The sequence below is a fragment of the Sparus aurata genome, chromosome 11 (genome assembly GCF_900880675.1).
Source record: "Sparus aurata chromosome 11, fSpaAur1.1, whole genome shotgun sequence".
NCBI lineage: Eukaryota > Metazoa > Chordata > Actinopteri > Spariformes > Sparidae > Sparus > Sparus aurata.
In genome coordinates this window covers 7,154,722-7,182,376 of record NC_044197.1, presented here as the reverse complement: position 1 = coordinate 7,182,376, position 27,655 = coordinate 7,154,722, and the positions used below count along the sequence as shown (strand labels likewise).

General features: G+C 43.9%; 1 protein-coding gene across 1 annotated transcript; it reads left to right on the top strand.

Moving 5' to 3' along the window:
• Positions 1-26,988, top strand: reps2 (RALBP1 associated Eps domain containing 2). The gene is made up of 19 exons (XM_030434389.1): positions 1-428; positions 6,717-6,840; positions 7,297-7,466; positions 9,910-10,018; positions 10,440-10,546; positions 10,628-10,769; positions 10,860-10,923; positions 12,425-12,593; positions 12,700-12,753; positions 13,040-13,118; positions 13,371-13,445; positions 13,858-13,906; positions 14,008-14,144; positions 14,447-14,508; positions 14,939-15,028; positions 18,462-18,548; positions 18,671-18,804; positions 23,145-23,250; positions 25,755-26,988. Exons 1-19 carry the CDS (start codon positions 249-251, stop codon positions 25,821-25,823), a joined length of 2,007 nt encoding a protein of 668 aa, XP_030290249.1. The 5' UTR covers positions 1-248; the 3' UTR covers positions 25,824-26,988.
• The last annotated feature ends 667 nt before the right edge of the window (positions 26,989-27,655 follow it).

Genomic DNA, 27,655 nt, shown 5'->3' with positions numbered 1-27,655 from the left:
CAGGCGCAGCTCGGTGCTGCTACAACCAGCTCCAACAGAGGCAGGAGGAGTGGATGATCCTGATCACTGAGCCCTCACAAGGAGCCCTGTTGTCGGAGGTGACACCGCCCCTCCGCCTGCCAAAAAAGAAAAAAAGAAAAAGAAACCTCCGCTTCCGACTGGGAACAGGAGCCGGGCCGGTGTCCGCAGCGGGGATGGATCGATCCGTCGGCTTGTAGCGGAGCCCCGTCCATGCGTCAGCCCCGGGAATGGATCCGGAATCCGGTGTGGCGTCTGCGGGGAGTTTCATCCCCCTGAACGAACACGAGCAGAGGTTTTACTCAGGTCTGCACAGCCTGTGCCAAGCGGACACCTCAGGAAAACTGTCGTCCGGCAAAGTGGCGGAGCTGTTCAAGGCGTCTCAGCTGCCTCCTGAAGCCCTGCACAGGGTGAGTACAGCGGGCGCAGCTGCTGCCTGCTGCCGGCTGCCTGCTGCTGCTGCTGCGGGCTGCCTGCTCATCACATGTTACCCAGTGAGAAGGGCTGAGAGCTGCAGGCTGCCGATCAGCAGACCTCAGAGATCTGCAGGACACACACACACACACACACACCTTCATCATCATCATCATCATCAGGCTCTTCCTCAATATGTGATCATTATATGTGCATTGTATTCCTGCTGGTGTGTGTGTGTGTGTGTGTGTGTGTGACGTTACACACCCCCTCTGCTCTGTCACACAGCAGGGTATGGACCTCTTTACTCACTGCATTGGCTCTGTGTGTCTCCTCCCTGCTTCTGTAGCCCAGCAGACTGTGTGTTGGATGGTTTTTACAGCGAGGCGTTCAGGGTTTCGGAGATTTTTTTGATTTTACACGCATTTTACACATTAACAAGCTGAATCCTTCCTCTGCTCGGTTCACGTCATTTGTGTTGACTGTGCTTTTCTGCTGTGAGGAGTTCAGTTTTTGATGTTTAAAGGGGCAGTTTGTAGTTTTGACGCTCAGAAAGGTCATATTTACAGTATTGATGAGGTAAGAAAAACAACTCAGAGAATGTTTATCCTTTCCATAACTGAATAAACACGCTTTTCTCAGAGGAAAATAAGCTCCCAGAGCACGGCCTGAAGCTAAAAAAGGTGGCAGGGTCCGCCACATATGAACAAAGTCGAACAGTACGAAGCTGTGTCTCGTCCTTTAAGGTCAGTTTGTTTATTCAGTCATGAAAACAAACAGAGGTTGTTTTTTCAGTTTGTTCAGGCATTAAATGAAGATCTTTCACTTCTGATTAAAAACTACGTAGTGCTCCTTTAATGGTTCGTATTAAGGTGGATGTTGTGTCACAGTCACCTGCCTGTCACACTGAGGTCTGCAAAATCTCCTCTATTTAAAGCACCGTGATGTGGCGCAGCGTACAGATTACATCACAGCCGACCATTGTTTTCATTCTAAGCCAAAAGAGCACGATGACAAAACATACATGGAATTACATCAAATCAATATGTCTGAGTTTGTATTATTACTTTGTTGATATTGTTTTGGTTAACTTTCTGAGTTTGCTTTCCCCCCCTGTGACGACATAATGCACCTTTAAACAGCCTTTTATTGATCTTTTTATCGTTTTGTCTATGAAATGTTGAAAACCATTGAAAAATGTGACACAGTGACATCATTTGTTTCGTCCGACCAACAGTCTAATATCCTTAAAACTTACATTTACAGAGATTTAACCTGAGTCCTCTCAGTTTACCTAAACCAGTTTGTACAAAAAGGATCTAAACAATACTTTGACCGGTTATCAAAACCCTGCCAATTCATGTTTTATCAACTATTGACTGAATGATTGAGTAATTTAGCTCTACAGATTCTGCAAACCATGTTCTTTGTAGCACTTAACAAGATTACATATTAGTATTTATGATACGATCTCATCGCAGAACGTTGGAACCTGCTCGAGTTGTGTGATCCGTAACAGAGAACATTAAAGTGAGACTGTGTATTTTAAGGGTCAGTTGATTAATAACTAACGTAACAAACCTTTGCTGAGTCCAGCACAATCAGCCTCACCTGGTCTGTCACGACCGGGGGTTTGTTTTGGCTCACGTTAGCAAACTTTAGCGAGATATTGCTGTATAATCGACATTAAAGGTGCAGTAAGTGATTCTGGAGAAAGATTTTTTTTTTGGATCTCGTTACAAACACTGTGAGCTGGTGTGTCGGCCGGCCGCCTATCATACATATTGCACCTTTAATGAGTCAGGTTTTTTTTTCACTTTTCACTCCATTTGTGCTACTTTTACTCTTTTTTAACATTTGTCATTATTCCGTATTTTCCACTCACGGCCACAGTGAGCAACAGTCACACACACTGCTGTGAGGTAAAGCTGTGCTGTCTTTTACAAACAGTTCAAACTGTGTTACCAAACAAAACTAACATGACTATGACAAAAATTACAACAGCCTTGTGATGGATAACATTCAGGGAATTTTCTGCTAATTGATTCTTACACAAAATACAAAATATTACAGAATTATACAGCATTTTAAAGGAAAAACAAACAGTGGCATGCTCCCTCAAGGCTTCACCCACTCTTTTTCTCAGTGAAAGCTTTAAAAATCTAATCATGCAGTGTGTAAAAATACAACACGAAAGATTCAAACTATTAACTGCTATCTCTCTCTGTTCCCTTTCATAGATTCATAATATTTATTTCCAACACACAGATTTGAGCCGTTGTCGTGCTAAACTGTATTTAATTGGCTCCGCAGCTCCGTCGTTCTGCTGACCCGCCGCGGGGACAGAAAACATATTTTTCCAGCTCAGATGAGCCCAGCAGGTCGCCGCCTCCATTCACGCCACTCACAGTCCCTTGTGGTCAGCTCCCGGCGATCGCAGCCTATTGTGTGTCTGTGTGGGTGTCAGGAAGTTTGGCATTGAGCTCCGCTTCCTTCCTGTCCGGCCTGGATCGCCGCCACCGCCACGCAGGGGTGATTGACACGCAGTCTTGTGAGCTGTGTGCGGCCTTGCTGCAGGATGCCTGCAGGATCACTCTTGGACTCAGTGGGTCATTGTGTCAAACCATATCATGGGATCGTAAACGGTGTATTTCCTCCGTGATCCACGATAACATAGAAGTTGTGCTGTGATTTGACGTGGTTTCACAGTAAACGCGCTCTGTGCTGTCTGTAAAAAAACAGGGGGGGGGGGGGGGGTTTCCACCGGGCGCTGTGCGTGAGGGCGTGTTTTGTCGAGTCACGAATCACCAGATTGACCGGAGTCACAGAGGAAGGATCTTTATGTCCCGCATGTGTCGAAAGCAGATAAGTAGTAAAAGCACGAGCCCTCTTCCTGCTGAGCTGTCAGCGCTGTTGCCTGTTAGAGAAAGGCTCAGCTTCCCACACATTTAGCCTGCAATGAAATCAATTATTATGCTGATGTTGTGGACTTGGAGTGCAGCAAATCTCTCCCATAACAATTACTGTGGGCGCACGATGAATAGGGTTTTCATTTGGAGTGCACGAGAGTTTGATTGGATCCTTCTCCCCCCCGTGTGAGCGGCCGACATGTAATTAAAACACAGACCTTGCATGGATTATCCATTAATGCCTCTGCCAGAGTGAGTTCTCAGGTTGGGGGTGAGGTCTCTGGTCCGCGCTGAGTTCAGTGACATGTTGAGTTACACGTGTTGACAGACATTGCTGTGGAACCTGTCTGGTGAAGGTGTGGCCTGGTTTCAAGGTAATCTTTCCGGATCTCAGCTCGCTGCTGTTTCTAGCATCCGGGACCGGTGGTGCCACATTGATCTGCATCAACAACATGTTGCAAGGCTTCGAAAATGCAGTATAGGGCTGCCGGTTGACCACGTAGGCCCTGAACTATCTGAACAACTGTCAGATGCTGTTCTGTGACAATGTGTACAGATTGTCTTGGTCCCCAGAGGATGAGTCTTCATCTTTTTGGTGAAATATCTCCGCAGCTATTGGACGGAATGCTTTGAAATTAGCTAGATGTGTGCATGGTCCACAGAGGATGGATCCTGGTACCCTGACTCTACATCCAGCGCCACTAGAAAGTTGGCATTGTCACCCTCAAACAGTCCCTCAAACCTCTTTGTGTTGTAGAAGTGGCCTGAATCAATCAAACCGAAGCCATATTGGTTTATGAATTTAAAGGAACAATGTGTAAGAATGTTATTTGGAAAACTTTCAAAAATTAACTATCAATGACAGTTTTGAAGCTGTGAAGACAATGTGCTGTCTTACATAGACATCTGTTGACGTTAGCATGCTAACTAGCCAGCCTTTTGGTGAAATGTCTCCACAACAATACAATAGACTGCCACACAAATCTTTTACAGACATTCTTGGTCCCCAGAGGAGATACATGTTTGCTCTTTGCTTATTTGTTATTTTGGATTCTTTAGTAACATAAAAGTTCTGGAGTAAAAAAGACAAATCTGTCACTCCTGAGTGTCAGATACCAAGTAATCTAACAGGCTGATATTCAGACTGGACTTTCTCAGCCACGTTGTCAACAGGATGTTTGATTGATTTAATATCCAGAAACTTATACCAACGGTGACATTGTCTGTGCTGAAATGTTTTTGGCAATTGTACTTCCTCCTTAAATAACTTTTCCCCCTTCGGGCCGTAGATCAGACCTGCCTGTCTGGTTCCTCAAGGCTTTACGCTGGTGCTCCTGGAGTAATCATGTCATTAATCTTACTCTGCTGACCTCAGGCACACTGATGAGCAGTGCAGACCTGACCTCTGCCGGCCTCCACTCGTTCTGGATCTGCCTGTGGACGCTGCTGAATGAACACAATGCAGGTCACGCAGAAATAATGGTCTCATAAGGCGATGTGAGCCACATGCGCTCCACCCGCCCTTCAACCTCATTAAACAATGGGTATTAGCAGTCAGCCGTATTTCAAAAACACATACCAGCCAGTGTTCCCTTTGTTGTAGAAAAACTGGACTTTTGGCTCTTGTATGTTTATAAGATAAGATAATCCATTGTTGCCACAAGAAGAGCTTTTCTCTATCGGTCATACCCTCCATGGTGAAACTAAAACCGTCCCTCAAACCTCTCCGTGTTGTTGAAATGGCCTGAAAAATCAAAACTGAAGCCATATTGGTTTATAGATTTAGAGAGACCATGTGCAAGAATTTAATTTGAAAATGTAACTATCAAAAGAACTCGATAAATAGAGTTTTGAAGCTGTGTTGCATAGATATCCATTGACGTTAGCATGCTAACTAGCCAGACTTGTCCCAGTTTGGTCCTAAGCTCCTGTGCTAGCGGTGTAAACATCAACAGTCCTCTATCCACACAGCTAGCTGAGCGGCCAGCAGCTAACCAAGCTAACTATGCTAACGGCAGCTACAGTAAGCAGCAGTTAGCGGTTACTCCGGTGATGTGTTGCCCCCTCTTTGTTTTGATCCTGAATTAAATCATGAAATCTTACGTACAGTATTGCACCTTTTAACAATATGTGTTGTTTTCTGTGTGTGGAGCCTTTTTGTAACGTTGATAAAAGTCAGGTTGTCTTATTGAGGTGCTGGAATTATGATAGTTACAAATTTGGGGGATAAACCTCAACAGATAACTTTCCACCACGACAGATAAATGATGAGGAGAGATAAAAAGTGTCTGGTTACACGGCGAGGGGTTAATGTAGCACCAGTCAACAAAGACGACTTCCCTGTGGCAATCACACATATCTGTGTAGTGAATAAGAAGTTGTGACAACCAGCAGCCGTTCAGCTGAGCTTCTACAACCACAACACGACCTTTTACACCACTATGTAACTGACTACTTTTACTCAAGGAGCGCACTTTCGTATAAATTTGAGGTACATGAACGTTAATTTATTAAAGAATATCCGTGTTCTTTCCACTACATTCAGTTATAAACTTAAATGAAGAGTTTCTTTGCAGATTGCAGCTGCGTCAGAGAAAAAAAAAGCATTTTTATAATAAGAACACTGATTCAGATAATTAGAAAGGTACAGAGTAACTAATCCGATTCTGTATAATTTACTTTTACCTGTGCTTTTAAAAAAATATATATTTAAGTATATTTTATATCAGATAATTTAAGAGTTTTGCTTTAGTGACTGGCTGATTTTAACTTTAACTAAAGTTATATTTTAGCGAGATATCTTCTTTACTTTTCTTGAGTATGACGATTGGATACAACACTGTGTTTGGTTTGGATGAGGGGCAACATATAAAAATATAGTTTAAATATCTTCCATGCATCGTGTGTGTGTGTTAATACTTCCGTGACAAAGAGAAGACTCGCTTTGTGTCAGAATTGTATTACTTTCAGTCACAGAGGAGCTCGTGTTCACGTCAACGCTCTTATGAACTCAGTTATAAACAGTCTCGCTTTTCAGGAACCTCCTTTTTTTTTTAACCCCAAATAGAATTTCTTTCAGTTATATTTTGGAGAATCTTTTCCTTGATTGTTCCACATAATCCTAATCTCCTTTGCGCCCCCCCAAAGCAGCCATTGTACCTCTAATCAAAGGAGTGCTGGATAAACAGATCCCACTGTGCTGCTGATCCCTCACATACCGTTTCTTCAAGTGCAGTCGGTCATTTTGAGCTACACGTTAACCTGATCGCGGTGTAAAATGATCAAATGGTTAAGATTACTCTGGGGGATGGGATTGATCAGTGCTGTGTGTTCAAAATCTGTCCATTTAATGATTCTGGACTCGTCTCCTCTCAGGTGACCGAGGTGTGCGGAGCGAAGCGCCTCGGATACTTCGGTACGCCTCAGTTCTACGTGGCCCTGAAGCTGCTCGCGGCCGCCCAGTCTGGCCTGCCCGTCCACCTGGAGAGCGTCACAGCCAGTAAGTCTGCAGCTCGGAGAGGAGGCGTCTTACGGGAGCAAAAGGGGATCAGGAGATTATCGTAACATGGCAGGATTTGGCCTAATCTGGATGAAAGGGGAGTCGTGTGGAAAGGGCTAAGTGGGTTTGCCCTTATTACAGGAGCACACGATCAGTCACACCCCGACCGCAGAGGAAAATCTGTTTTTCTACACAGCACATTGTGGCACGATGGATTATTAGAAGAAGTACGTTCAGAGTTTTATATTCACCAGCGTGTGATTCAGAAGTGGCTCAGAATAAGACGTGTGAAGACGCTCATCCTGATTAATTCCCTCTGTCTAATTCTGTCCTCATCATAGAGGAAGCTCCTGATCTTTCCACACATTAAATACTTTAGTTTATAACTTATTTCCAAGGCAAAGAGAAAAAAAAAGTAAAGCACCAGAGGGAAAACTAACTTGTGTCTCCCTTTAGATCTACCTCTGCCCAGATTTGCTGGGCTGAAGAATGAACCAGAGATGCGATACTCCACCGTCCCCGCAGGTGTAGACGGGGCTCAGGGTGGAGCTGCGCCCGCTTCAGTCCCCTGGACTCCTGCAGACAGGAGCGCCTTCAGACACCTGGAGGCCAGCGCAGAGAAGAAGGTGAGCGTGGGAAGACGTTTCCAAAGCCATAAAACATCATGAGTCACTGTCAAGTCAAGTTACTGTCTGACATGTCTGATTGAAACACATGATTTTGAGTTTAGAAGAGAGTTGTTTTTTTTCACTGTTGACGGAGTCGACAAAGAGTGGTGCACTGAGCTAAAGCATTCCAGTCAGCTGTATTCAGCAGAGCAGAAATGTTATGTTGGCGAGAGATTAGAGAACGGCAGGCCTCCTTAAAGGCGCCAGACCGGCCACAGATCTGCAGACGCTCGTGCAGAAAGACATCTCAGAAGGCAAAAACTGATAAAAGCATTTAAGATGTACAGAAAATGTACTGTAACTTTGGAATTGATCCACTTGCTCTGAGTAACTCAAACCAAGTGTCCTCGTAGAGCCGTACATAATTAAGATTTATTTGTGCACATATTTTTATGCAAAGTAAGGACTGTGGATTTTGATTTTGTAATCACTTATATTAGAAACTCATTAGCATTAGCGGCCTTCAATGGCCAGTATGAACAGGAGGAATGATAACAGCAGATAAAACCTGTTTCTGTAACCAACTGTGCACCTCGTTATTGTTTTAAAGTTGTTATTGTGTCAGAATTTCAGTTAAACACATGAAAAAAATCTCAAAAATTATCCACAGAATGTGTAGAAATAACAGTTTTGACGTGATGATTACTTTGTATCATGTTGAAAAGATATTTACTGAAGTTAGCATGCTAACCAGCTAGCCCCGGCCCGTCCCAGTCCAAAGCTCCAGCTCACAGTCTGGACGCTTAGCTGCATGGCTAACTAGCTAACGACCGTTACAGTTATCAGTTATTCTGACGATAAGCTACCTCCTGTTTGTTTTGCATATGACTTGAGCAGTTCTTTCATGTTGCATCTTTAAGAAAGACTTGAAAAACTGTGAACTTATCCTTTAAATATCATAATTATAGGCAGCGAGATATTTTACAGGGGATGAGGGGAGACGCCACCCCCCCCCCCCCCCCGTTAGCAAAATGACCAAATGTTTCCCCCTTGTTAAACTGCAATCCCTCTAAATGATTGAGCATTATTACATTATCACATTCTAGAGTATCCGCCTGCATTGATAATCATTTACACGACACCACTCAGCCAGTCAAATCTGTGCGCTGCGTTAAGCTTTGTAATTTGAGTCAGACAGATACCCAGAGGGGACACGAGACGAGAGAGAACCGTCTGAGGAAACGGACGGCGGAGACAGAGCTTTTAATCAAGGATGGGCTAATCCGTGGTCATATTTCCCGCGGGCAGTTTAAGGTCATTATGACTCATATCTGACACCATGCCGATTATTAAAAGCTGCGATGTGGAGAGCCACTACCAGACAGCACAGAGCAAACAAACCTAGCTGAAACTGAGTGCACAGGAAATTAGATATTTTACATGTTAGCGCATCATAATGCAAGTTAGAAATGACGATGTTCTGCATGTTTGCTCGAGGACTTTGTCTCTAACTGGACCTCTTTGAGTTTAAGTGATACTTTCATACTTTTATTTAAGGTGTCTACTAGAAAATGTTCATTAAAAAATCCATTATTGTCAACTGCTGCAGCACCTCTATTCACCCTGTGTCTGAACGCTCTGTCGCTTTAAGGCCCCCTCCTCCTCCCCAAAAGCCCGATTTGCTCTGATTGGTCGGCTCTCACAGGCCCGAGCAGGCACCACACACATCAGCTCTGCCAGTGTGCCCGGGGCGTTGACTGTACAGTTGTGACATCACAACGCTACAGAAGTCACGTCAGCTCGTTTAAAGACAGTTTACGAATATGAGCTGTGTGCGTCTAGGATGGACTGATGGAGCTGTGGATTGAGTGTTTTTAATACTTTCATTGTATCTGTTTATCGCCTACACCTGCTTTGAAATTAAAGAAGACACAAAATGCATCTTCATACAATATTGACCTTTAAGGCGCCCACTATGAATCCATCCGTCCCTGGTTTGAGTTCAGCCAGCGACCAAAATAAAAGGAAGGAAGTGCTCCCAAAAATATGATAAAAAAGAAACGTTGTCCTTGAATTTGAATTAAGCAATCTGTATAATTTATCCTTCCATAAAAATGAAATGGAAGAGTCGTACCAGGTCAGTGCTACAGAAGAGAAGTGCACTGTGTCATGACAGAAACATTACGAGGACGTATGATGGGTTAGATGTGCCTGCAGCCTCAGCAGACACGGCTCATTCTGACACGAGCTGGAACAGGATGTTCGTTAAGATGAATGTTCCAGTGATTATCTGGATGACCTGGCCACACTCTCCTGTTAGTGGGCAACTTTCCAGCAGCGTGTAAAAGCTGTTCAAGTTCGAGGAGTAACTAGAAGTGTATTCACAGAGGAAACTTATCGTTCTGTGTGTGTGTGTGTGTATGTGTGTGTGTGTGAAATCACAAATGTTGTGTCCCTGAAGGAGCCCTGGTCTCCACCACGATCGCCGAGCAGCTCGCCTCCTCGCTCCCCGCTGACCTACCGCAGTTACACGTACAGCAAGCAGAGGAACGGCGCCGACTCGCAGACTGGTAAGCGAACTTCTAGTCTTACAACAACAAAACACTAAAACACACATCTATCTGTTCGACAGAGGAATCAGTAGTTTCCCTGCTGATTGCCTCTGTAGGTAACTGAAATACTGCAGTGGACTCAGACTGCGAGAAGTACATATGTTGCGCTAGTCATGCATTATGAATTAGTACTGAAATGAGCACGGGGAGGTTTTTTTACTGCATCTCTGACACCTGTTCCGTCCTCCGAAGTGGGAAGCTCTGATTTTCCTCCCCCCCCCTCGTTAGTCTTCTGTTCCTTCTCGATCTGTGGCTCTCTCATTCTGTCAGATCGCATCACACATAACACGGTGTAATCGGTAGGAAATCGTCACATGTCCGTCTCAGGTTTCTCCTCCGCTGAGGCTCTGTTTTGACTTTTTTCTCTCCCGTCCTTCAGCCTACGAAAGCAAACATTCCTCACGCCCGATGGTTCAGCTGGAGCAGCACTCCTCGCCCAGAAACTACGGGACTAAACCCTCTGTGGAGCATCCTGCTATGGCGCGGGTAAATACAGATCTCTTCCATCTTAATGATCCTGTTAATAGTTCTTAAAATCTGTATTATGATCCTCGTTTATCTCCCCAGGCTTCCTCATCAGAGCGACTAGAGCAGCAGGGCGTCGATGACTATTCTGACGATGACCCCTGGAGGATCACAGAGGAACAGCTGGAGTATTACACCAATCAGTTCAAGACCCTGCAGCCCGACCTGGGGGCCCTGATTCTCGGTATGAACCCCCCCTCCCTCCCCTCCTGCTGCATCTGTACATAAAAATACAAGTTCAGACTATTTCACCACTTTGTGACTCTTTTTCTAGGAGCCATTGCAAAGAACTTCTTCACAAAGTCCAAGCTGCCCATACCAGAGCTCTCCCACATTTGGTAAGTGCTGACTCATCGTGTCCTTGATCTGCTCTGGGGTCAGTTGGGTGTTTATCAGCCAAGCACCTCAGCATGAGCCAGACAGAGGCCTCGTTTTAAAGGTGCAGGCTTGTTTTGTTTTTTTGTCTTCTCATCCCCGAACAAGAAAAAGGCTTCACAACATCCATATTTAGAGCTGTTTTATCATCTATTACAACAATAGGTGGCAGACTGAGTGGACGACAGTGTCATTAGGGACATATGACACTGTGATCTGTGTCAAAATATGAATGATTTGATAAGATGTGACTCACAATTTGGAACAAATTGACACGTGAGTTACATGAGGAGATTAATACCACTCACGTGAAGCTACAGTCTGGAGAGTTAGCGTAGCACGAAGGATGAAAATGGAGGGAAACAGCTGCCTGGGTTGTGTTTACATATGATATATACATTTTAATATATATAGTGTACATTTTAACACTTTAATTTCAGTATTTTGTCACCTTTGTACAGAGCCAGGCTAGCTGTTACCCAGTGTTTACATTATATGTGCTATAAGCTAATCGGCTTCTGGTTAACAAAGCTCAACTATCCTGTTAGATGTTAGTGAGTTGATCAATGTGCTATATATAGTTTGTTTAGTCTTCTCAGAAACTGAGGTGTGAAAGCAACACTGGAGGCTCTCGGCTTTAGAGCCAGGCTCACTGTTTCTCCATGTGTCCAGGCTTTGTGTTCAGCTAACCAGCTGCTGTCGGTCGCTTTATCTCACACGAATGTGGAACTATCCCTTTAATGTTGGCTAGTTGATAAATGTGCTATATATTGTGAGTTTAATTATTAGAAAACTAAGTGTAAAAGCAACTCTGGGGATTTATGAGCTTCAAGCTGGTGATGCTAGGTGAAGATTTGTTACAGCAGAGCTAAGCTAGCTGTTTTTCTTTGTCTTTAGGCAAAGCTAAGCTAACTGAGAGTGGAATATGTATTTATTCCAACACATTAAAGTAGTCCTTTAATGTTAATGATGCTATAATTAATCATATACCTTTTCACAATGTTTATATGCTATATGATAATGTGGCAACATGTTTAAGAGGCATTTAAAATCTGTAATTTAAGAATAATTAGCTTGTTATTTCCTATAATAAAGAGCGATGGCCTGTTGCACAAATTACTGAGGCAATACAACTGTTGCTTTCAGTTCTAATTTTGATTTGAAAAATAAATAAATTAGAAATAAAATGCTAATTCAGTTCGAGAGTGTGTTCACCTGCAGATCAGCTGAATATGGAAATACTGATAAAAATGTAAAATAGGTCCATGAATCAGGCTTTTAATTAATATTTACATTGTTTTAGTGTCCTTTAGTTTTTCTCAGACGACTATCAATTTATGGAGCTGCAAAAATACAGACTGTAGTTTCTGTCACCATCATTACAGATTAGCTGAATGTAATGATCTGGATTTGTAATTTGAGACATAATTCTTTCTATGTTTTTGTTTTTTCTTACTTTTTCAGGGAGTTGAGCGACGTGGACAGAGACGGCGCTCTCACCTTCTCTGAGTTCTGCACGGCCTTCCACTTGATAGTGGCGCGCAAGAACGGCTACCCTCTCCCAGAGAGCCTTCCCCCGACCCTGCGACCCGGCTACATGCAGCAGGAAGAGGACGTGCCGGATACACCTGAGGTGACAGAAACAGCCATGACACTGTGATCAGAAACACTCATCAACGTGCCTGTCTGTGCTGACTGAAGCTTAAATTTAATTGTGCCTTTTTTTTTTTTGTTTGCAGAGTGCAGAGCCTCTTATCGTCTTCGAGGATGCTGAACTGAGGCCTGGTCAGATGGTAAATCAATCCCTCAGATACTTTTAACCCAGTTGTTAAACAAAGGGAGTGTGGAGTCCCTCTGTGGAGCCTGTAGGGGGCACTAACAAGCTAATCATGAAGCTCCTCCGAGCTGTTTCGACACTGTTCCCCATCAACACGTTGAGCTTAGAGCATAAGCTTGTACTTTCCTTAAATACACCAAAAGTTTGACATTATTCCAGCGTTTGCAGGCGGTGTTGTCGTGTAATAAAACAGATAATTCTGTGTTTTGATTTTCTTTTTTTTTTTTTTTTTCCTGCTGTAGGACCGGGGCGTTAAAGAGAGGCTCCAGCCAAGCCTGGCCGCAACAAAGCAAGATTTGAAAGAGGAAGCGTGTAAACAAGGTCAAATTCCAGTTTATTCAAGCAATTAATTATTAATGATATTCTAAAATAAGAATGCATTTCCTCTGAGCAGCTCCTTTGAAGCTGCACGTCAGAATATGCGAGGAAAGCAGCACTTTTCTGCTAAACCGAAGTTTTGTATTGTGATAGAACTGTTAAAATAACGAGCTGAAGTGTCTTTCCTCTAAAAGTTTGTACGTGCTGAATCAGTCGAGTCACCGTGTGTATGACATCCTGCTGCTGTGTCTGCAGACGTAGCTGCGATGAGGGTGCAGACGTCTCAAGAGAAACGGACCCTGCAGCTCGGCGCGTTTCCTGAGAGGCCAGGTGATGCTCCAGCTCCTCCTGTCAGCGTGGGAAAATGACAGTTAATCTTTGCGGCCCAGATACCACAGCAGCACCCTCGGCACTTCCACTGTGTCGAGGAGTCTTTCCTCTTTCGTCACGTTTGGTGAAAACATGTGGTCAAGCTGAGATTTATTTTTTTTTAGCATCAAAGTCAGTCTAAGGATTGAAATCTGCTGTGTTGTGTAAGCGCGCTGCGGTGTCGAGGTGCGTCAGAATGTGGTTTGGTAAAAAAAAAAATTAAATAATAATAATAATCGACCGCATTGAGACTGAAATGATGCGTCGCGCTGATTGAGCCATCACAGCTTGTGGTTCCACGGGGAAGTAGCTGCTTCTCATTTACAACGACTCAAACAAGTGTTATGCTCATCTGACATATCCTTCCCCACAGAGCCGCCTCACGACCTGGACACGCAGATGAGGACCAAAACGAGACCCAGGTGAAAATAAAATACTAATACACCACATGTGTTAACCCTGACGTTGCTCGTTAATCTGATTCTCCTTTTTTGTTTTTCCACCTGTGTGACCTCCCCTGCAGGTCCTACTCCAGCACGTCTTTCGAAGACGCGATGAAGAAAGCGGAGGAGCCCCCCACGCCTCCGCCTCGACCCCAGAAGACCCACTCCAGAGCCTCCTCGCTGGACCTCAACAAGCTCTTCCAGCAGGGCGCTCCAGGTACGAGTCGCGCATCCAAATGCGCACGAAGCGCCCCGGAGCTAAAGTGAATTGCACAACCGAGTAATTGTGTCTTGTTTATGACGCTTCTTCTTTCATGTGAGGACCAAAAAAAAAGGGAAATGTGAGTTATGTGGGGTTTTTATTGTCCAGTGTTGAAAGATGAGAAAGTCTGAGTGAGAAAATATGGCCGGTTTGTTTCTGTGCTTCTTTCAGGTGTCGCGTTTCTCTCATTAAAACCAAAGTAATATAGCCACGCTGGTTTATAGCTCAGTGATGTTTTGTCTGGATTTTTTTTTTAGGGGTAAGAAGTGGATGGCTGCCGCCTCCTCCGGCCCTCCCGCCGAGACCGACAGCCTCGCAGGTGAGCCGGTGAACGAAAGCCTTTGCTGCAGTGGCGGTTCTAGACCAGTTTTAATAGGGGGGCCAGGTTGGGGCCAGCTTTTTTGTTAGGGGGCACATACGGAAAAAAGGATAAATCCCTCATTCAGACAAAGCAGTGTTTACAATTTCAACAATTTTGATTGGGTAGTAAACTGCTGAGAAACTTTATTTCTGCATTTCCCTTCAGAACAAAATCATTGCAAGAAATCTGTCATTGTATTATTAATGCAGACTCCCTGTCAGGGGGCCACAGGGGGGTCCAGACTCAGAGTTACGGGGGCACTGGCCCCTGTTGGCCCCCCCCCCTAGAACCGCCCCTGCTTTGCTGTTCCTCTGAACCCCAAACTGTTCGACAAATCAACGAAGACAGAAAGCTTTAACCGATCAGCGCCGATCGACTCTCTTCACAGGTTTCTCATTTCATCAGCGTCTCGGAGAAAACTCCCCAGACTAAAGTGCTGCAGCCGAACTTTGCTGACTTCAGTCGCTTTAGAGAAGAGGTGAGCGTAAAATCCGATTTTCTGCTTCGATTTGTCTCGGGTTGGAAGTTTCCAAATTGTAGCGAGCAGCAGCACGAACTCTCTCTGAGGAAAGGTGAAGAAGAAGAAAAAAAAAAAAAAACAAGCAGCAGAACTCAAAAATCTCGTCCCAGACTGTCAGCGTTTCTTTTCCACTCCCCACATTTTTCTGTCCTCCATCTCAGACATAAATGTGTCACTGAGGTCACGTTTGACAAATATACGGACCTCTATTTCAAGACCCAGATGAACTGGGAAGGGTTATGATGGCGGCGTACATCAAACCGAGAGCGAGTGAATATATATCCAGAGGATTTATTTATGGCCGGAGTGACGTGTGGCTCAACCTCATTCTCATCGTCCTTCATTTGTCTTTCCTGACACTTTTTATAATTTCATTTTGGTTTATGCTCTTCTCCTGTTACACGCGTCTCTTATCCATCATCCTCACATGGAAACTGGTGATAAAGTGCTCATATTATATAATCTGATCCAGCATTAGGTGGTTACCTCACCGTTTCTACCATCCGGGAACATATTATTGTCTCCAGACGTTCTTCAGGGTGTTTTACCAGCTGGTCCGTCCGCTGATAACAAGCTATGTCTGTCAAAGTAAGCCTATTAATCCACGATGGACAAAAAACTCTTTTCTAATGTTGATCAAGTCAAGTCTGGTTTATTTATTTGGCGCCAAACCACAACAGAAGTTATCTCACGAGGCTCTTCGTACAGAGCGGGTCTAGAAAACATCCTCTTTGTATCCTTCTTAATGTGATTAAAGATATCAAAGTGATGTGAAAAGTACTTTTTCAAACTTTCCATTTCTGTAATTAGCTGTATGCAAACAGAAATAATTGACAAAATGTGCAGATGCGAGAGTTTCCTGGTAACTCAGTTGGGCAGATGTGTCTTAACAAAGCTCGTCTTTGTTATTTTATAACCGTCCTTTCTGCGAGACGGCCTGAAGGGTTTCTGTCTTCACGGCGTCCACCCCTCTGTCTCCTCTGCCAAATATCAGATATAGTTCTGGGGGGGTCAAAGGGCGCTGCAACTCCTCGTTTTATTCAAACAAACTGGCTCAATCCTTCCTCTCTTATCTCGGATCTCCTACGAGCTCTAATCACTCATGTATTGTACGTTTGTACGTGTCCGACCCAGCAGACTCTCACCACACGCTCCCTCTCCATCACTGTTTCCTGTGCAGGATCACCCTTACTTTGTCCTCCCGCAGGATGTTTTACTTGCTCTTAATTAAATCCAAAAAGACCAGCAGTCCCAAAGGTGGACGATACCCTGCCTGTTTATTTTTCACTTATACATGAAACTGAAACTCACACCGGCACAAATCCTTCAGAGAGACGCGAGTGAACTACAGGCGTAGTTAAAAATAGCGTCCTTGACATAAAACATGTCAATCTTAAGTTAAGGGTGAATATTTGATACCAGCATTTACAGGGAACCCCCGGGAGCAGTTCGGTCAGCAGTTATGGAGAAACAGCCTCACATCTTCAGGCAAATGTTATTTATTCTTTGTTTCAAATAATTATCTCAAAGGACTTTAGTTACACCAACGTTGCTGTACCTCACTGAACTTCATGTCACTCAACCTCAGTCAAACTAACTTTACTTGACTTTTCTTTTCATCAATCTTTTCACTTCATTTGACTTTTCTTAACTCAAACTGGTAATAGACAAGTTTTTTTTTTCATAGTATATGTTGGTTGCATAATGCGATCACTGTCCTATTTAGTTTAATCTCTCTGGAAGTGCTGATCCAGTCAGGGTTTTGTCTGTTTCCACTTTAAAGGAGACATATTCTGCTCATATTCTGGTTCATCATTTTATTTGGGTTCCCACTAGAACAGGTTTACATGCTTTAATGCTCCAAAAACACATCAGTTTTCTCATACTGTCCTGTGATGCAGCACCGTATTCACCCTCCGTCTGAAACGCTCTGTTTCAGCTCCTGTCTCTTTAAGCCCCGCCTCCCGAATATCTAGTTTGCACCGATTGGTCAGCTCACACACGCCTGAGCCAGCACAGCTGACAACAACAACAAAAAGCAGCTGCTAGGCATACATTATGCTAATGTGTGTGACCTGGTGATGTAATGTGATGTCACAGAGTCACAGAGTTAAAGGCGGGACTACTGACGAGGCGTTTAAGGAGCAGTGTTTTCTGTGGGAGAGAGGAGCTTCTGTTGGATCAGACATTAAAACTTTTTTTTTTTAATTTCAAGATCTTTTACATGCACAAGAAGATATATACAACACTAAAGGAAAGGAAAAAAAGCGAAAAAGCATCATAGGTCTCTTTTAAAACCAACACTTGTGCCAAATCACAATATAACGACATCAAAAATCCAAGATGATATAAAGTCTGATATCAGGATAATAATATAACGTTGCCCAGCCCCGAACCACAGCACGGCCTGTAATATGAAACCACAATTACAATCTTATTTACATCAGTTAAATGAGGCCAGCAGTAAAGATCCTGTCGTCTAAAAGGTCGATGTGACAGTGACAGTAACTCTTCAGCCCTCTTTACATTGCTGGAGTGAAACAGCCGTGACCTGTGGCTGATGCTGCCCACACATGCTGCTGATGGAGCTCCTGTGGTTTATTGCCACTGCAGCAACTACTGCTGTACCTTTTTTAAATGTTTCCATGCTGCGGTTGTGTTTCACATCAAATGGTGCAGTGAATCTCTGGGTCATTTATTTGTGTCTGCTCGCATGTGAGTTGCGTTGCTCAGCAAAATGGATTTTTTTTGGTTTTTTAGGTTTCCTGGGTACAATTTACAGCGGTAGCATTAGCCTGTTGAAACGATCAGGAAAGCCCTGGAATTTCTACTGCCACCACAATGGAGACGGCAGCCCGTAGAAATTAGTGGATCAGATTTACTAAACGCAACATTAACAGATGGGAAACGGCGCGGCGCAGATAAAGTACAGAAGTAAGAAATGCCCTCAACTTTCACAACAGCTAAACTTGAAGAATTGACCTTCTGGTGTCGGACCTGTCTTCACACTCTTGCACTGTTAACCTCTCTGCTGAATGAAAGCAGGTGGTGCTGCTTTATGCCTGGAAGAGAATAATGGCTGAAATGCAGCAAGAAGATGCAATAAAAGCAAGTTCATCCATCACGACTGCCCCCGAGCAGGCAGGAAGCTGTGCCTGGAGAGCACTAGATCGTGGTCCCTGCAGGGAGGGTACTGATTTATCCTCGGTCAGGGCTGGGCCGGCACATTTCATCCTGCCTCTTTAGCAGATCCTCCACATTATTTAACCTCATCATGACATCTGTACTCTTATGCTGGCTGTCTGCGGGACGAGATCTGTTATTGTAGAGCTTATGTGTGCAATGTCGTCCCCGTAATTTAATTTAACTCGTGCTTTTGTCCTTGTTGCAGGAGGAGAGCAGTGTGAAACCTGACAAACAGGGTCCACGCTCCAGGTTTGGTCGAAGCACTGAAGACTTGACAAATGCTTCAAAGCAGGTCTGCACTGCCAACGTAGAAACGCAGGACCCATGCTGGTTTTATTGTATGAGTGTGTTCGTTTCTCGTAAGGTGAGGAGAAACATTTTTAATCGTTTTTTATGTCTTAAACTTTCCTTCAGGACGTGATTGGAGTGTCTCACAGTCAGGCGCCACAGAAGCCGGTCCGCAGGAAATACCACCCAGACGGCCAGAACCTGGAGGCCGCACCTCCGCCCACCGTGCCGTTTCCTACCCCCGCCAAATCTGCTCAGAAGTTAGTCAAACATTTTTCTTCTTTAATTGAGATTTTAAAGGTGCAATGTGTCCAAATTTTGTTTAAAACATTCAAATATGAACGAAATCATCAACAGAATGTGAAGTAACGGGCTTAACAACTTTGACCTCATGTTAAAATAGTGTATCTTGTTGCAGAGACATCTGTATCCGTTAGCATGCTATCTATATCCGTTAGCATGCTAACCAGCTAGCCACTTTGTACCTCAAGAGATAATAGTCCAATAGTAAACAACAACTATTGTGCGAAAACGCACATGTATTGCATCGTTTTGGCCGACCGTCCACACGGATCCTGAAAACGCAGTGACTGAAAACGCACTTTTTTGAAAACGGGTCTCAGGGTGGAAAAATCCGAAAACGCAGCCCTCCCGTTTTCGTGTGGACAGCGAATCCGCATACTTTCCAAAACGATGACGCCATCACCCCACCCCTCGACCTCTAGCCTCCAACCTCTGAACCCTGCGACATCTCATAACAACAACAACAACAATGGCGGACTACTGCTTGTGTTTGTGTTTCTTGCAATTTACTCGCCTTGTAGTCGAGCTCATTATCGGTCCACACAAACGCTTCTGGTTTCCTTGCACTGGCCATTTTCGTCGTCTTCTTGTTTTCGGATTCTCCTTCTACTGTCTGTTTCCGTGTCTTCTTCTCCGTTTTTGGTGAATTTCAAGCGCCACCTAGAGGCCTGGAATATGAACTACAGCGTTTTTAGCCGTTTTCAGTGGATCTGTGTGGACGCAAATATTCTTGAAACGATGCTAAGGAAGACAGAGAAAAAAAAGAGTGTTTTTAGTACGTGTGGACAAGGTCGTAAAATGCTGCCCCACATTTTTTTGGAGTGTGAATTTGACAGTTAGCCAATAATAACATTTTGCACTGTTAAGCCTATTTACTGTTCAACTTTATCTGATTGAATCTGGATTTTATTTCGCAGAATTAGCTTAAAGTCCGTGTAAAGTGGCAAAAAAATTGTGTTATGAGTTTGTCACACCAAAGAAACATGTATCATTGACCACTGAGCCAAATTTGAAAGATTAAAAAAATTGTTAAGTATATAAAATTAGGTCTCTAAATCATGGCACTTCTTTCTGCTGTGAAACGCTGGGGGCGTGTCAGTTAGAGGCGCTGGAACCACGCCCATGCGGCGGGGGCTACACGTCATGTTAATGACGTAGGTGTCTCCCCAGGTGTTCCCCAGGTGTTCCCCTTGTCTATCTAAACCCGCGGACAGTTTATAATCATATAGATGCTGTTATAACGTGTATTGATTGAGATCCTGACCCACTAAACATCCTGGAAAGTGACGGAGTGAAGTTTTTCGCGCTAAATTACATAATTATACATAATCACCATCAGTAAACAGGACGCTGTCTGACTCTGTCACTCGCGGGGACGGAGGCTGTTTTCTGGGGGACAGTTTCCTTAAGTCTCGGTCAGGAGTGCTGGCGGTCGCGGTGATTTATTTTCGTCAAACACTCGGTGAGTTAAACACTCTTGTGACAAGCGTGACAGACGCTGTTTTGTGAGCAGAAATGTGAGGAAGAGTCGGGAGGACAGGGAGGGGACGGACAGGAGGACAGACGCTTCTCCACATACAGCTGTAGTATTTGTTTTCCTCATATAAGTTGCTAAAGACAGTTATAGTTACTACGTTACTTTTGTTCGGTCATGTAACGTTGGTTTGTGGGACATTTCTCTGTATTTAGTTGAGTGAAGGACCTGTGCAGTTATCAGATTGTCAGACCGACACGCCCTCGCTCCGTGCCTCCGGATTATCCGTTCACACTGGGACGGCTCACCAATAATGCGGCCCTGATACTACCTCCACATACCGCCGGTGGGACCCGCCGTCAGCGGGACGGAGGGCCGGCTGCGGCGCGGCCACATCATGCCGGTGGGACCCGCCGTTAGCGGGACGGAGGGCTGGCTGCGGCGCGGCCACATCATGCCGGTGGGACCCGCCGTTAGCGGGACGGAGGGCTGGCTGTGGCGCGGCCACATCATGCCGGTGGGACCCGCCGTCAGCGGGACGGAGGGCCAGCTGCGGCGCGGCGGCCACATCATGCCGGTGGGACCCGCCGTTAGCGGGACGGAGAGTGTCAGCGGCGGTCAGCAGCGGTCACATCTCCTCGTTGGCGGAGGAGAGGATGCAAGCCGGGGACGGAGTTGACCAGCGTCAATGGAATCCCCCGTTTCCTTAGGTTTCATCCGAAGGAAACTTAAATAAGCTAACAGCGCAGTCACCCTGCACACTGTGGCATCCAGGAAAGATGCAGAGCGATGTGGAGGAGACATGGCTGGTTAGCTGACTGGTTGGCTGGTTAGCTAGCTGCAAACTATTGTAAGCAATGCAATCCGAAACTGGAGAGTGAGTGGGAGAACCGCTGAAGCCGATGCATTGAACATATTTATACCACTTCCGCAGCAGGGCGGGGTTTATGCAAATCATATGGCCGCGTTACGTAACGCGGCCATGATTTGCATGATTTCTGACCCGCCCATTAAATCCTGAACACAGAAATGTTGAAAAACTGTTTATGAGCCTAGCTCCAAAATTAAATTCTACATGGCCGAATGGCTTTTACATGTTTTAAGTAAACACATTTATGACCCGTTTAATGTGTTTAGAAGAAAATGGCTGATTTTGGTTTACACGGACTTTAAACTTGTAGCAGTAGCTAAAGTATGTGGGCCAGGAGAGAAAACAACATTTGTGAGGTGACTCATGTTAAAGCTACGCCAATAAATATTTTGATATCAGAGGGAATCGAATATGCGATATATGAAACGTTTTAGCCTCTTTTGATTTGTTTTGATTTTACAGCCAGCAAGTGTAATGTTTTTGATTCACTCTTTCCACTCACATCAGCGTCAGTTTTAGCCACATCAGCAGATCTTTATAAATGGAAAAATGCTTAAACTTCACAATTGTCTGCTGCCCAACCCCACACAACAGACAGAGAAAGATAGCACGTAGCTAGAGATAAAAGTGGATCATTAAGCAGGGAAATAGACAGATATATTTCATTCAGAAGGTGGTAGAGAGCAAAGCAGGACTAAGAGGAGTGGAAAGGGATTCAAATGAATGCAAATATTGTGCTGTGTCTGTCTGATATGTGAATGAGCCACTGTTTGCTAACATGCTAGCCATGTAGAATCTGATACCACCGTGTTGTAATGTCACATCACAGAAAAAGACCAGAAATGATGGATATGGGAGTTTGAAGTTATCCTTTGGGACATGTGTGAAAGGATAGACTTTAACCTAAACCATGTTTTCCCAAAACATAACAAATTGTTTTTTGTGGCCTGAATCTGACCAAACATGGCCAGGAAACTAATAATAAATGAACTTTGTGTAAAAATAAGCGAACAGTGTAATAATGTGTTCCAATCAGACTATGAAGCCTGATCTCCTGGGTGAACGCTCTGTACTCAACCCACTCAACCACAACAACTTTTCTTGATCTGCATGCAGACTGTGGAGCGACATAAATTATGATGTTCTAGGAACAACACCAGCACGGAAATATCAGACGGAGCCGTTAGCCATATCAACTTTATGGGGAGATCTGATGCAAGTGTTGTGTTCCATGACAAACGCGCAGGTTTAAGACGTTTTTGGAAGTAAGTACTGTCAGGTGATTATTAACCGCTGAAAGTTATCCAGTTGGGGGGATTTAACAGACATTAAGACGCACCCTAACCCGCCATAATGAGTCCAGCATGTGTGCTCCTGTCTCCACTCTGAGCAGACAGCTCATTGAGATTGTCTGTCGGTGCTGAGGGTGGTGACCATCAATAACACTCGTGACTGCCAGCTTCAGCTGGATGATTGATGAACACCGCTGAGCTTTCATCCGATCTCACTTTTCTAATCTTCAGACAGTGTTTAGACCCAAACAGCACTGACAGAAATGGAGATATAAGAACTAAGAATACATTAAAGGGGCAATATGTCAGAATTGGCCACCTGTCAAATTCATACTCAGGCAGCATATCACCTAACTGCTGCTAACTGTAGCTGCTATTAGCTTGTTAGCTCATTTGGTCGTGCAGCTAGCAGTCCTATCGTATCGTATGTAGAGATACAAATGGGTAGTTGGTGGTACGCTAGCTGGTTAGCATGCTTACTTGAGTAGATATATCTTTGCACCAAAGTACATTGACATCATTGAAATAATGTAAAAACTGTTACTTCTTCGCATTCTGTTGATCGTTTTATTTTAATTTGTATATTTCCTTAAGTTGTGCTCTGAACAAGGGCGGAAATGAATTGAAAACCTGATAAATGTGGATAAAATTCTCCCTCAGGCTGCTGTCCAAACAGAAGAGGGAGATCCAGATGGCGATCCGTAAAAACAAGGAAACCAACGCGGTGTTGACACGTCTCAACAGCGAGCTCCAGCAGCAGCTCAAGGTCTGTCCATCTTCCCTTCCAGAAAACGCCACTTGCAGATGTAGCAGTCTGTGTACGGTATCCTGCTGGAGGAGGGCGTGTTTGTCTCTGTGAGCGGAACATTAGTGGCTGGCCGCAGTGACTTCTTGACATTCCCTGCCCTCCTCCTCCTCCTGTGGGACACTGAATTGGGGAAAACACACAGCTCAATTAAAGGATGAGGACTGTGTGTCACCACAAGCATGAGTGCGTGGTAGTGCTCATGACAACACTGTTTAGAGCGTTTTTTGTTTTTTTTTATGGTGTGTCAAAAGTTCAATTGCAGCGTTCTGAAAATGAGTTCGACAACAAATGCTCCTGCTGGTCCAAAGTTGGCGAAAAGCTGCGAGCCTCGACCGTCTGCTCGGCTCCCCATCAGTCAGAGCTGAACTAATGGCACAGACTTGGCTGTTTGCTTTGGGGATCTGCCTGTGGCACACGTATTCACGTTTGGAACACATGCTGCATGCCTGTCATTCTCCTCGTAAACGATCCGGTAGCGAAACCTTCACGCTCACATGCAGCACTTTTATAGCTCCAATGCATCAGAGAGTTGAGGTTGAAAAAAAGAAAAGACGGAAAAAAGATCACTCGGAGTTAAAGTCGGCAGTTTGATTGTGAGCTACGTTTTAAACTTCGATGATAACGTTCTCGCTCATGTAGTATTTGGTAATTCAGGGTGTTTTGCTCTAATTCCTCTCGTTCCTCAAAGCATCCTAGGAATTTTGCAGAGAAAGGCATATGTGTCTTTATATAGACTGAGGCCTTGTTCAAATACCAGATAGCCATTGGCATTCACAACTGTCTTCTTCAAAATAGAGCCTGGGCTGGTCAACTGCAACAGGGCGTGTGAGGGAGGACAGGCGTCTGGATGGAAAGGGGGGGAACTCTTCCTTGACATTTTCTCTAAAGTTCAAGTAGCATTTGAAAGAAAGGCACGTGAATTTACCTTATGACCCTTTTTTTGTACTGCAGGGGTAAATTAAAGAGGGCAACAAGATCATTAAATATATAAATGACAGGTATAATAGTAACGTCTCTGAATTAAAAATGTCTTTAAACAGCCACATCTCTGTTATATATTTGAGTTGTGTAATTATTTTATCCTGAACGTTTCCAACAACGCTCAAAGAATCCAGAGAAATCCGTAACTATCAGTTTCATTTGGTCACTCTAACGTGCTGGAGTCAGACATTGTGGAAGGAAGTCGCAAAACAGACTAAAGTAGAATAAATAGAATATAAAACATTTCCATCTGTGGACGTTTTCTGACTCAGGCAACATTTCTTGCCTTGAGTCACGGAGATAGATTTTCATTGGCAGCGGTGGTTGCTTAACAATGAAGACAACTCCCATGATCCCACGCTACTTCCATAGTCTGTTTTTGTTTTGATTGAGAGAGTTTTGGTGGCAGAAATTACATGCTGTGGGTTAAAAGATTAAAGACCCCGCCGCCCACCTAGGCCCATAAACTCTATCAAATGAGACAATTACAAATTAAAAACACAATAAGACAAAACGTACTCACAACTAGCTAAATCCTCACTACAACTTATCCTAAATAAAGACTTGAGGGGTCCCGAGAAGACATTGCTTAGTTATAAGTGGTTACAACTCCAAAACATGTGGGATTCACCAAGAAGAGAACAATCTTGTAATCTTGATTGTTGTTCATTCTGTCCAATTCTTTGATATTTTGGGGTGTAATGAACATTTGGGGGCCACTTTAGGACACTGGTCCTGTTATAGACTGTAGCAGTCACCACGGCAGACAAAACAAATGATGGCTCAAAGCTTGTGAGCTAGTTGAGGCAGTCAACATGAGTCAAACTGGCAAATTCTGCTCACTGTGTCAGTATTCCCCCAAGAGATGAAGTTAGTGTGGTCACTCCCCACTCCCTGCTGTGCTTTGCTTTCTTGTGGGGAGTGATGAAGTCCCTAAGACACTGAATTACTCTCTGGCTCCATTATTTGTGTGCTGTTCATTCCAGCACCTTCATATTTTGGGGTATATTGAACATTAGGGACCACTTTGAGGGATTGTCTTGCTTTATAGACCATAGTAGTGACCATGGCTAACAAAAATAACAAGTTAGCACAGTATGGTGGGTCGCTCTCATGTGGGGAGCGACAATGTCAGAGTTTAAATGCCAAATATCAACGCCGTGCATAATCTAATGACTTGGCTAACTGAATCGACCGCTTAGACTCTCTCCTAGTGCCATCCACAGGACATTATTTACATTTTTGGCAAACTCATTGGTAAAACTTGGAGAACAGGAGAATCTTTCCAACCACACTTTAATATTTCATGATTGTAGTGAACAATGGATGGCACATTAGGGGGGTTCGGCTTGTTCTAGACTATTGTTGCCATGGCAAATAATGTTATTACTGCTGGAAGTACATGTCTTGTTCAAAGTGCACTGATCTAAAGTTGTGTTTTTTGTTTTTTTTGTATCTTTTTTGTTTTTTTTGGACTGCAGGTGGTTCACCAGGAGAGGGTCACCTTGGAGTCCCAAGTGGAGCTTCTGCGGCCTCTGGCCTCGACGTGACCGAAGTCTGGTTGGACTCGTCCGTGTCACGTAAACAACCATGAATGTTTGAGCCAGGATGCAGAAAGTTGCTTTCCTTTGTTATGAATGCATAATAAATGTAAAAGGGTCGAGGACGGGGACAATCAGGGATGTGACTCTTTCTTTGAACATCTCCGGCCTCACATCCAAATCTTACTGTATTACTTTTAAAGATGTTCTGCAGGATTAAACCATTCATTTTTTTAACCACTGTTTGATTTGCGAATGTAAAATATCCTGTTATTCACTGTGACATTCTAACTTATTTTTCCTCTTTTGATTTTCCATGAATCTTACCTTGATTACATGACATAACAGTTTGAACACATCTTGCCATGACTCAGTTATGTTCAGTTGTGTTCATGATGGGAACTCAAGTACTTTGAGTTTTTCCGTGGATACAGTGCATTTCATGTGTATCCACGTGTGGTCTAAAGCAAGTGATGGTGCTACAGATTAGTTTCTGAATCTGATTACTTCTTGCACTTCAGGTTTAATTGAAAAAAAAAAAAAAAGTTGCACTTAACGTTTGAGGAAGCCACATTAGATAGGAGTTGGATTTAGCTGGATCTTCAGCCTGTACTCAAGATTTGATTGTCTTTTGTCTCAACGTAGCACAGGAACATGAGGCAATCGGGACACTGAGGAATGTGACACTGGATTTGTATGAAATATGGACATTTTACTTGAAAAAAAAAATGCTTTATCCTCAATGTAAGCACTGTCTGACTGTTGATGTTTTGCTCCCCTTATGTTTATTATATGCACCGCGTCCATTCAAACCATTACAAGCAGTCAGGAAAAGAAATGAGCACAATCTTCCTCTTATGTTCTGCAAGATAGATTTCAAAACAGCTAATTTCTGTTTACATGTGTACAGATGTGGTTTTGATTTTATCTATGCAAAGATGTGGTGCTGCTGAAGCTTGCTTTAGACCATTTAACCCCCCCACACACACATACACACATCCTGATTGTACATGATGGCAAAAGAAGTGTTTGATATAGATGACGGCATGCTTGATACTGCATGCTGGCTAAAAACGGTTGTGAGCACCGGACTGTAAATTCACCTGAAATAATGCACAACTGAGCTCTGGGCTGAAGACAATAATCAACCTAATCAATAAAGTTGTCTATTTTTGTTGATTGTAATTATTTGACCGAAACTGTTCACACAAGAGTCGTCCACTTTTTTTTTTCCCTGTGATATTCGGAAAGCGTGTTCCTCTCACTCGTAGCACTCCCAAGAAGGTGACTTTGACATTTGGATACATACAGATGTATCAGACGTCGTTAGCGTATCGTTGGTTTGGGGGTCAAAAGAGATCAAACAGACTGCAGTCAGAACCCTCTGGCTCTCACATAGCAGCTGAGCTTTCTCCGACACAGACATAACAACCAAAGGGTCAAGCAGATCACCGCTGATGGCTGTATTCCCAGACCCTCCGCCACGGCCGTCCAAAAATATCCACCGACACACTTTGCGCCCATTTAGACACCTCGCACCTATTTCGTATTCATGTTGTATTCAAAATACACACTTACGCCACAATTTTCGACAAGCTGCTTGGATCATGATAAAGAACTTAGACATTTTTACAACCTATAAACAAGTTATATCAGCATTCTGGTTTTAAGCCCTGCCAGCAGCGTGGCTCATTAGATGGCAACTTCGGAGTGTTGGTCTGTTCACCACTTTTGTCCAGATATCTTCATGGTCCTCAGAGGATCAATCCTTCAGTCTTCGTTGATCCCCTGACTCTACCTCTACTAGGGCCACCAGCAGGTCCAACTTGTCACTTAACCTG